The sequence below is a fragment of the Chrysochloris asiatica genome, unplaced genomic scaffold, assembly GCF_000296735.1.
Source record: "Chrysochloris asiatica unplaced genomic scaffold, ChrAsi1.0 scaffold00102, whole genome shotgun sequence".
In the NCBI taxonomy this organism is placed as follows: Eukaryota; Metazoa; Chordata; class Mammalia; order Afrosoricida; family Chrysochloridae; genus Chrysochloris; species Chrysochloris asiatica.
Genome location: NW_006408620.1, coordinates 5,407,596 through 5,418,951, shown reverse-complemented (window position 1 = coordinate 5,418,951; position 11,356 = coordinate 5,407,596). Strand labels below are relative to the sequence as shown.

Sequence of the window (11,356 nt, the reverse complement as noted above, 5' to 3'; positions counted from 1 at the left end):
GATCATGGGATGGCAGAGGCCCAGGCAGAGTTTTGTTCTGCTGTACGTGGGGTGGGGTCTTCATAAATTGGGGGCTGACTCCATGGTTGCCAACGGCATTTATTTAAATGAATCCCACAAGACCCTCTAGGTTACCGTGTCAGTCCTAAGAGAAGGACAGGTCAGCTGAGAGGACAAGCAGTAGGTGTTTTCATGTCCCTTCAAGTTGGATTCTGTCAATAATTGCTGAAATCAAAGTGCTTTTATTTAAAAAAAAAAAAAAAAAAGTTTTTAAACTATAGTGATTTTAGTACCGAGTTTGAACAATTCTTTTTGAGGGAAAGGCCACACCAAACAAAAACAAAGAAAAGCAAGAGAGAGAGAGACATCTACATATAAAATCTTTATTACAGGCAATATTGGTCCATACACTACACAATACCAACATTACAAGTTTCATCTTTCAAAATCATCTTTAAACAGCAAAAGACCAAGAAATAAAATTTGAGTCAACTGATTCTTTTTTCTCCAAAATATTTTCAATGCACAGTATCCTCAGTTCCCTTATTATAATGAAACGTATAAATACAGAAAAGTACCCCATTTAACGTATACTAGTGTTAAATGGTTATTTGACTTAAAATCTTGAGTTAAGAAAATCCTTTTTTTTTTTGTAAGCAACCTACATACAGATAAGTAGCAAACTGTATTCTATTAGACAGATTCATTCTGCTAAAACATAAAGAATTTCAGCCGTTATGTGTTCTGATCCCTGTTAACTACTGTTTGTTTGTTTACCATGGTTCCGATCTGAAGGACCAACTCAGGGAGTCGTCCAAGACATCACCTTAGTCTCTTCCTCAACATACTCCATCCAAAAGTCTGTTCAACAAATGGCAACCGGGTAGCGGTCACTTTGCCACTTGAGGCCAATGGTTCCATGAGAGCATGGCCAGACCTGTTCAAACAGCCCGTTTTCCTACCTACTGTGGGTTGCTGCTCAGAAGGACCAATAGATGCCAATACAAGCAGAAAATCTGCAGTTCCTCTGTTACGTGCCTTGGAACACTTTCAATGTTTCTGGTCAATGCTCTGATTAGATAACATACATAAAAGCCAGCCTCTTAGTTTAAATCTTTAAACAAAAAACTATATTTTCCAAAGTCATTATCATTTGGGGCAATTAAGTGATCTTTTCTCGCTTTGTTGAGTTTCATCTTGAGGGCATCTCTTCTTTCTTCCCACTCCTGGAGCTCAGCATTCCCATGGGCAAATTTACAGCTGTTGCCTTCGGTGCAGATCCCGTTCATATACCTGTCAGGGAAAAGTCAGTTTGGTGAATGCCTGCAAGCTGCTTATGAAAACTGCACAAGGATTCCTGACCACGCATGGTAACTAGCTTGAAATATACACCTATCTAGACTGTAAACCCCAAGGTCAGTGGTTCAAACCCACCAGCCACTCCTTGAAGCTCTGTTGTTGTTGTTATGTGCCGTGGAGTTGGTTTTGACTCATAGCGACCCTGTACAAGGTTTCCGAGGCTGTAAATCTTTACGGGAGCAGAAAGCCTCATCTTTCTCCCGCAGAACAGCTGGTAGTTTCAAACTGCTCATCTTGCGGTTCGCAGCCCGATTCGTAACCACTACGCTACCAGAGCTCCTCTTGAAGCTCTGTACAGGGTTACTATAAGTTGGAAGTAACTCGATAGCACTTAACAATATACATATATATACATATGATCATATTACATATTTTATTTATCATATATTAGATATATTTAACTAAATACGTATTTTTTTATTGTGTTTTTGGCAAAAGTTGATACAACAAATAAGTACTGTTAGTTATGCACTGGACTGTTAACACAAGGTTGGCAGTTGAAACTGAAGCAGTCATTCCTTGGAAACCCTATCCAGAGTTGCTATGAATCGTAATGATCTCTATGGCACTTAACACACACATATGGTTTTATTTTTTAAGTGTTTTCGATACAAGTTGATGCAGTAGATTGGGTTTTCATGTAACAATTACTCCTCAAATTGTTCAGAGACCTTGCCCAGAATGTGGCAGCCTTCTCCTTAGTTCCATTCCGGATGTTTCTTTCCCAGTACTCTGGTTTTCCTGTCCCCTTCCCTTGTCATCTTTGCTTTAGAGCAATGGCTATTTGGTCAAACAGCAGTGGAGATGACTTTTAAAAGGAGTCCAGTACTCACTGGTAAGAGTCTTTATTAGAACCAATCTGTTATTTTGCTAAAAGGTGGCCTTAGGGGACAGTTTTGTGTCAAGGTTTAGGGAGATATCTCACAGCGACAGTCTCAGGGTGTCCTCTAGTCTCCACTCGTCCAGTAAGTCTGCACTTTCGAGGAATCTGAGTTCTGTGTTTTGACCCCTGCTATTAAGATCCATCTTTTGTGGATCTGAACAGGCTGGGCCTTAGTGGTAGACAAGTACCATCTAGTTCTTCTGGTCTCAGGTATTCACTAGCCTTGCAATTTGCATAGAACATCGCATTAGGAATCTTAAGCCTAGAATAGTAAGCATTATCATAGCTTTGCTAGCCACAGTAGAGAAACCAAAGTTTTAAACGATTTTCACCTTGATGAAAACCACATACAGAAAAGCTGACGGGGGCAGAAGCAATGGTGACAGCCCTCCTACCACATGGGAAACCGTGAGTGGGTGGGTGGTTTTCCTGGCCAGAAGGGTTATGATCAGAGCTTTATGGCCTAACGTTTTTAGTTTATAGAGTTTCTATACAACCTCCTAGGTCAGTGAGTGGCATCTAAGTCTTAAAAGCTTATAAGAAGCCACCCAAGATGCAACTGGTCTCTATTCACCAGAGCAGCAGAGGGAGAAACAACACGGAGGAAATGGACTGCAGATTTAATTACCTCACAAACCACATTATCTGCATTATCACAGCACTAGAAGGACTGAATGGGGCCTGGCTACCCTGATTCAATGCTTCATCAAGGAACCAACAGATGGGTCTTGATCAAATGGAGGAAAACTGTGGAATAGAACTTACAGCTCATGTGGAAACCAGACTATTGGAGTCACTCAGGGTGGGAGGAATCCCCAATCTAATGTCCAGACATAAGCTTTAAATCCTGAGTCAACATTACCCCTACTAAACCACCATTAAACTAAAGGACAATTTAGTCCAATTTATTAAAAAAAAAAAAAAAGTTTGCCTCAAGCTAACTCTCTTATAAAGAATCATCTATATGTGGTGTGACACTGTAGGATAAGCATGGGACTACAAGGTCAGTTGGAACCAACTCGACGGCACTGAACAGCAACACACGAGTGTGAACTGACAACAGTTGGCCTGGAACATGGAAGAGCACTACGACCTGATTCTGTCTCATGGCGCCCCCACGTGTGTCAGAGTAGAACCAGGCTCCAAACGCTTCTCAATGGGTGAGTTTAGGGAAGACGATCACCAGGCCTTTCTTCTGAGGTGCTTCTGGGTGGACCTGAACTACCAACTTTTCGGTTCACAACCAAGCCTGGTCATCATTTGCATTATCCAGGGAGGAGGAGATTCCCTAATGGCCATGAAAGTGCCACAAGATCAGCATCAATTTTTGCGTGGTAAGTTTGAAACGCTGCCGTACCTATCGCATATACTAAAATAGCCGCTGGGGAAGCGGTGCTGCCAGCAGTACTGGTCATCCTCCGTGTGGAAAACCTTCTCCTTGTGTTTCTCGGAGGAGATGTGGCCTTGCCACTGCTTCTCACTGTTACAGTTCTTCCTGCACATCCAGCAGTGGAAGTCCACCTGAGCACAGAGAAGACACAGGCCTGTTAATAGGTGCCACCCGTGTACGTCCCAACAGGTCAAACAGGGTCAGAAACTACCCAACGGCAGGACCAGGCTGCTTCTCAGGGTGAGCTGAGCACACACAAGCTCCAAGTTAGAAACAGGACTGAGGCAAGGGTGGCAGCCTTGGAGGCCTGCCAGATGCAGGGAGGAGCAGGGCAGAATTCTGCCAGGTGTCCAAGAAGGTTCCGGCAAGGAGGCGACAGGAGCCGGTGTACAAACAAGGATGTTTGTCAGGAGGACAGAGGCCAAGTACAAACCAGGATTCTAGGGAGAAGTGACATCGTGAGGGAATGCAGAGGGGGCCTGAGAGAGCAGGGCAGGCCAACTCCAGAGGGACTAGCAGTCGCTTTCCCCATTCACCGTGCATCACTTGAGTCCCTGCCACAGGCTGGGATCAGTGTCCCTGAAGTAGATGTGGCAGTGAGACGCTACTCCTGGCAGACACACCTTCCCAGGAGCAGCCCCGTGAGGGCGGGAGGTAAATCTGCAATATACGCAAGTTTCCAGAGCTCGAGTAAGAAATCACCTGCAACATTGGACGAAAAGAAAGATTCCTGGAGACATCTCTCCCCCAGGGGCTGACTCAGTACAGAGTCAACACTCCAGGTGTGGACCATGGTCCAGACAAGGCTGGGTAACCCTGCTCCAGGAGCACAAAGGAACACCGAAGGGAGGGAAGACAGCTCTGGCTGAATAAAAAACAGAAGTGGACACAACATGGTGTGCCTTTAGGGTAAGACAGGGGACAATGGGCCCGTGGATCTGCATGAGTTGGTAACAGAAGGAAAAATGCAACAAGAACCAAAAAGTAGACTAACGTGGATATAAAGTTCCAGCACTTGCCAAACAAATGATAGATTTTCCAGAATAAATGTGCCGTTAAAATGTGTAAACATGGCCTGAAAAATACACTTGGGATCTGATCCCTGTGGGAAGGGGAACAAATGGGACGTCAATTTATCTGCAGTACTTTATTGATTTTCCAGAAGCACAGTGAACTTGGAGTGTGGGCTCCAGAGATTCACTCTGTTACCCTGTCGACTTCTTGGTTTTCACGTTTGAGGGAGGGAGGCGCAAAACAGTAACTGACCACGGGAGGATGAATACCTCTACTCAATCGGTAAGAGGCAGAAGCAGGACTGCAGACGATCAAGAGGGAATGGGACCCCAGGAGCTGGGGAGGTGGGGAGAAGGTGGGGAGGAGGTGGGAAGCTGGAAAGGAGGTGGGGAGGAGGAGCTGGAGAGGAAGGTGGAAAGGAGGTAGGGAGGAGGAGCTGGAGAGGAGCTGGGGAGGAGGTGGGGAAGAGGAGGAGAGGAGGTGGGGAGGAGGGATCATGGCTCCTGGCTCTGCTCTAGGTACCACACTGGGTAACTCAGTACCCTCACTAGGCTTCATCCTCCCAACAGTGCCACAAGGGACGGTCAAGAATCTGCCCAGGGCCACACACTTGTCAAAAGAGGAAGCAGAACTTGGACTTGCAACCCTCTGGTTCCTAAGTCAGTAATGAGGTTGTTATGGATTGAAATGTGTTAGAATCTTAAACCATGTACCTGTGGATGCAATCTTTGTTATGTTTCATTAGGTTGGGTGGGTTCAAAATCTAGTCACTTCTGAGAGATACAAAGGGCAGATTAGATAGAGAAACACACACATCCACAGGGGCATTTGACAGAGGATACGTGAAGTCATCTATCTACAAGCCAAAGAACCAAAAACCCCAGTGTACCAACAGGGAAGGAATCTACAGGGCTCAGACTCCAATTTGGACTTTTAGCCTCAAGAACTGTGAGAAAATAGAGAAAATAGATTTCTATTCTTCAAAGCCATCCCCTTGTGGTATTTGTGTGACAGCAAAAGCCCCAGGCTACTAAGGAAGGACCAAGAAATGGTCCTTGAATGAAGCTGGCTTAGCCAGACGCCACTAAAGAGAGAGGGTGGAAACACCAGAGGGGCTGCAGGCAGTCAGTATAGGGAGGGAGAAAGGCTTCATCCACTGCCCAGAAACAACAGGGCTACTTACAGTCACCTCCGCATAATCTGTTGGCATGTGAATCTGTTTTCCGTTTTCCTTGTGGGACTGGCTGGCAACATCATCACTTTTTTCCATTTTTTGACTCTTTAGCCAGAGTTCATAAAACTGCTCCATATCTTGTACTAAAGAAAAAGGAACGGTTTTCAGCAGGGACAACAAAACACCACCTAAAGGCACACCACATTGTGCCCACCGTCCCCCCCCCGTCCCCCCTGCACCCGCTTTTTTCCCCAAAAGAAAAGGAAGAGCAGAATATGATCCGACAACAGTAAACGGAGATGTACTCTACGTTCCAGCAGCAGGTAAACGTTCATCCTTAGGAGCCAAGTTTATGACTGCTAAGAGCGCACACCTTGGTTTTCAAGATCAGCCACTTCCTCCTGCATTTGTGAAACCCTTTGTTATTGTCAAGTGCTGTTGAGTGGATCCCAGCTCACAGCGATCCTGTATAGGGTTTCTGAGGAGCAGCTCGTGGGTTTGAACTGTGGACCTTGTGGTTCGCAGTCCAGTGCTGACTCTACAGCACCACACCAGAAGTCCGCAAAACCCTTTGGAAGCACGGAAAATGTAAACAAACTCATATGGCATGGTCAGACAAAACCCCTGCAGTGTTTCCTGTTTCCCTGTGTGTTAAACCCTCCCTAGTTCTGCTAGAACCACATGGGCTACTTGCATGGCCTGGAGCTGACCTGCTGCTCACTGCTTATTCAGAAAGCTGAGAAGCACACTGCTGAGACCAAAAAGAGTCTGACTCTAAGGGGGCTCCACCAATCAAGCCATCATACCAGAGAGGACCACTGTGAAGTGAGAAACAACATCACAACTATGATCAGGTCCTGGGCAGAGGCTGCCAGCTGCTTCCTATGGTGAGAACAAGTGTACAGACAGTCCCAGGTTACAAACCTACAACCCATACTTAAGAACCAGCATCCAAAAAGCCTAGTATATAAAAATTTGAGGTATGTGCAATGATTTGTAATATCCAACATATGCTATGTTGCGATACGCATCAAAACACTATTATTACTACCAGTGTCGTACTATTGGGAGCGCGGTGGCGCCATGCGGTAAGCACTGGACTGTGAACTAACAGATCTGCAGTTTGAACCCGACAGCCACTCTGCAGGAGAAAGATGAGGCTTTCTGCTCCTACATAAATTTAAAGCCTTGGAAACTCCATAGAAGGTTGCTATGAGTTAGAACCAACTCTATGGTCCTTAACAAAAACAACTGTTCGATTGCATTCCTGATGCTTTAGTGTATTTTTAAGTATTTCTTTAATGTGTTTATGCATAGAACGATAACACTATGTAATAAGGAGCTCTGGTGTGCTGCTTTAGCTTAAGTGTAGCACAGGACTGCAATGTTGGTTTGAACCACACGGTCGGCAGTTCAAACTTACCAGCTACTCCTTAGAGACTCTACATAGGGCCACTAAGACAGGAGCTAGTTAACAACATGTGACTATACTGTTGGTAAGTGCCATCAAGTTGGTTCTGATTCACAGCAACCCTGTATAGGGTTTCTGAGGAGAGGCTGGTGGGTTTGAACTACCAACCTTTCAGACAGCAGTGTAGTGTTTATACTACAGCATACCACCAGGGCCCCATACACTATATTAAGGTAAGTAAAAATTACAACAAAATTAAGGAAATCTTTATTAAACAAAATTACCAAAATGTGAAGTGATTGTTTTCTCCACACATATCATTTAGGTCCATACACTTCTGAAGTTAGTAGTTCTATCTCCCTGACCCTTCCCTGATGGACTCCTGGTGTGGCGCGGTAGGAAAAGCACTGGACTGCTAACTTTCAAGGCGCTCTGGTAGTGTAGAGGTTATGAGTTGGACTGCTAAGCTCAAGGTCAGTAGTTCGAAACTACACGCCATTCTGTGGGAGAAAATGAGGCTTTCTGTCCTATAAAGATTTACAGCCTTGGAAACCCTATACAGGGTCTCTTCGCTATGAGTCGGAACCAACTCCACGGCACATAACCACTGCTAACTGTTCAAACCCACCAGCAGCTCCTCAGAAACCCTGAATAGAGTCACTATGAGTCGGAACAGACCGGACGGCACACAACAACAAACCCGTTCCCTGAAGAACTCTGTGCACTTTGATTGACACCGTGTCAAAACGGCACTTTTGGCATCATTGAGGGACTCTAGTTGTGTTCTTTTTAAGGTCCTCTGAGTTTCAGGAACAAAGGGAAGACTGAAGGGACGAGATCAGGGCTGTAGGGTGAATGTGGTAGCACGGCTTCCTAAGAAAATTCTCAAAGGACAGTCCTTGCTACCCCAAAGAATGAGAAGAATGGAAGAACGTGATGGGAAAAATTCCTCGGGGCAACTTGCCTAATCTTTTCCTTACCAATGCAATTTCCTTAAAACTTCTTCCCAATAAGCCCCCATGATATTCTGTGTCCTTCAAGAAAATCAAGTTTGTTGTTGGTGAAGTTCAAGTTGGTTTCAACTTATAGCGTCCCTGTGTACAACAGAATGAAAGACTTCGATGCTGTACCATCCATACCACTTGTCCTTTTGTTTCAACCACTTTTGTAGCCACTGTGCCAATCCACCTTGTTGAGGGTCGTCTTCTTTTCTCACTGACCCTCTACTGGATCGCGTGTGATGTCCTTTCTTCAGGGACTGGTCCTTCCGCATAACATGTCCTTAGTATGTGAGATGAAGTCTTGCCATCTTTGCTTCTAAGTAGCATTCGAGCTGTACTTCCAACACAGATTTGTTCATTTTCTGGCAGTCCAAGGTACATTTAATATTTCTTGTCAATATCATAATTCAAATGCGTCAATTTTTCTTCAGTTTTCCTTATTAATTTTCCAACTTTTACACACATATAAGGCAATGAAAAAGACCACGGCTTGGGGCAGGTAATTAAACATCAAACTGACATTTTTGCTTCTTTTAAATAACACTTTAAAGAAGTCTTCCGCAGTAGATCCAAAAAAAAAAAAAAAAAACCAGTTGCCATAACCTTCTGAGCTGACTTCTCTGTTTTGAAATGTAACTGGCCCAGCACATTCCCTAAGAATTTCCAGTTTGACTGGATCTTGTTTTGGAGATACCCTAGAGAGACTAAGATGAGTATTAATTACTGAGAGAACCTGTCTGCAACCATCCACGGACAGCAGAGACATGTTTAAACATGTTTGTTTGGAATAAACTTGTGCATGTATGAACTGGAAGCCTAATAGCAATACTTTTTGACTCGCTATCATACACCATTGCTGCTAAGTGCCATCGAGTCGGTTCTGACTCAACGCAATCCTGCATAGGGTTTCCAAGAAGCGGCTGGTGAGTTTGAATCACCGACTGTTCGGTTAGCAGTCCAGGGCGTACCGTACAGTGCTACACTGGGCCTCATATCCTAAGACGGATCTCTGACTGACATTAGCCAGGAACCATACAGAACTGTCCCGACTTAGCTACAGAGTCAATTTCAAAAGAGGCTTAGGGATGGAACTCGTTTTCAACCCTGGAACTAACTGCCTGTATTCCACATTCCTGCCAAGTGCTAAAAACACAGTTTCTCAATCTCAACACTACTGACCTCGGGCCAGATGACCCACTGTGGTTGCACCCTCCTCACTCACACCCAGTTGTGACAATCGGAATGTCTCCAAGTGGAACTGACAAAAGTTGTGTGAGAGATACGTTGACAACTGTTGAAAACGCAAACAGTAGCTGCTGATGTCTGACCAAACACTCCTGGGATATGGTAACTTGGTTTGGAGGTTTAGGGTCGTGGTTTCATAGCTCATCCCAATTAATTGGCCTAATAATGTGTTCAGCACTTCTGTTCTACCTCCTAGTTCACTGCATAGTGCCTGGGACTTCAAAGCTTACCAGAGGCCATTCAGGGCATAGCAGTCAGCCTCCATTCTCATGGAGAGTTTGCAAGAGCAGGCAGAGATGGACTGTGTGGCTAAATGCCTCCATGAACAGCTGCCTCCTTTGCAATGAAGACCAGAAGTGGACAGTGCCCAGCTACCTTACTGAACATCGTGATCAAAGCCCCTAGAAGAATGCTGATCAAAAGGGGGAGACGGGGAGTGCAGAAAAGAACTGAAAATTCTCATGGACTCCAGGCTCGCTGGAGCTGCGGAGGCTGGATGAGCCCCCGGAACTACTGCCCTGAGATCTTCTTTAAACCGTAAACCCAAAATAGCTCTTGAGTCTTCTTAAAAACAAACAGTGGGGTCCCTTAACTAGGAAAGTTTATCTGTCTTGAGCACTTTGCTCTTTTAAGGTCTATCTACCTACATGGGATCAAACTGACAACAGCGACTTAAAAGATTAGAATGGAAATCGAGGGGCAGTGAGTTTACAATGGTGAGGAAGGAACAGATCGGAAAAAGATGATGAAAATAATTACACAACATTACGAGTGTACTTGATGTCTCAGAAATCTACATGTAGAAATTGTTGAACAGAAGTCTGTTCTGCTGTGTAAACTCTCAACAATAAACAAAAACTGCAAGGTTCCATCCCACCTGCTGCCGTTGAGACTCATAGGGACCCTCTATAGGATTTCCAAGGAGTGGCTGGTGAGCTTGAACAGCCGACCCTGCAGTCAATCCGACCTTGTAGTAGAGTATTTATCCTACAGAGCCACAGCAGGAATTGCCATATTAATAATAAGATCCACAAAAACCATCCCCTTTCAATACACTGTTAGATTTTCAACTACTAGTAATTAAAAAAAGGGGGGGGGGGCATACACTGCCAAACTGTCTCTGATTGAGAACCACTGTGGTAAAAAACAAAAAAAAAACAAAAAACTGATAAGGATGATCTTATGGCAATTTGGCTTTATTGTCTGCCCAAGCGTTGCTAACAATGCTTACCATCAGGCTAAGATTGAAGAGAAAGTAGACATTTCTCTCCTTTAAGGCCAGTGACAGCAGGAGCCAGAGCAAGAATGCTGACATACAAAGACATCGTCGGTGAAGCCAGCCTGGGGGTCGTGACTCCAAGGCAAGGCAGCCAAGGAGGAACCACTGAGTATACTGTAGATAACACATGGTGGGCAACAGAGACTGCTCACCTGAAGCATTTCTACCATTAAAGAACAACCCTTGTATCAACACAATTTAGGGTCAAAAGTCACAGGTGGTCTGAGGCACCTCTCAAACGACTCCCATGAGAAACTTGAAACTGAACCAAGATAAAACATGTTGCTCCTGCGCTCTTTGAATCTGGATTCGTTCTAAAAGTCAGGCCTTCCTGAAGAAACCCCCAAGTCTAGTCTGGTTAATTTAGTGGGGCAATTATTCATAACTGGGGGGCCCTGGTGGCACAGTGGCTAAGCACTAGGCTTAAACCCACTAGGGAGAAAGATGTGGCAGTCTGCTTGTGTAGAGATTTTAGTCCTGGAAATACTATGGGGCAGTTCTGCTTCAGGAGTTGGAACTGACTCATTGGCAATGGGTTTGGGCTTGGGTACTCACATGGGGTGGACAGTATGATTGAAACAGTCACAGAAGAACTGCCAT

The 11,356-nt window shown here is 44.8% G+C and overlaps 1 protein-coding gene across 1 annotated transcript in view; it reads right to left on the bottom strand.

The window, feature by feature from the left end:
* Positions 1-359: 359 nt before the first annotated feature.
* Positions 360-11,356, bottom strand: part of ZC3H7A (zinc finger CCCH-type containing 7A) — a 34,440-nt gene continuing 23,443 nt past the window's right edge. The window contains exons 20-22 of the mRNA XM_006867211.1: positions 5,830-5,963; positions 3,600-3,763; positions 360-1,293 (exon numbers count right to left, since the gene is read on the bottom strand). Of these exons, the coding sequence (XP_006867273.1) occupies positions 1,104-1,293; positions 3,600-3,763; positions 5,830-5,963 (488 nt within the window). The 3' untranslated portion in view covers positions 360-1,103. The remainder of the gene's footprint in view (positions 1,294-3,599; positions 3,764-5,829; positions 5,964-11,356) is intronic.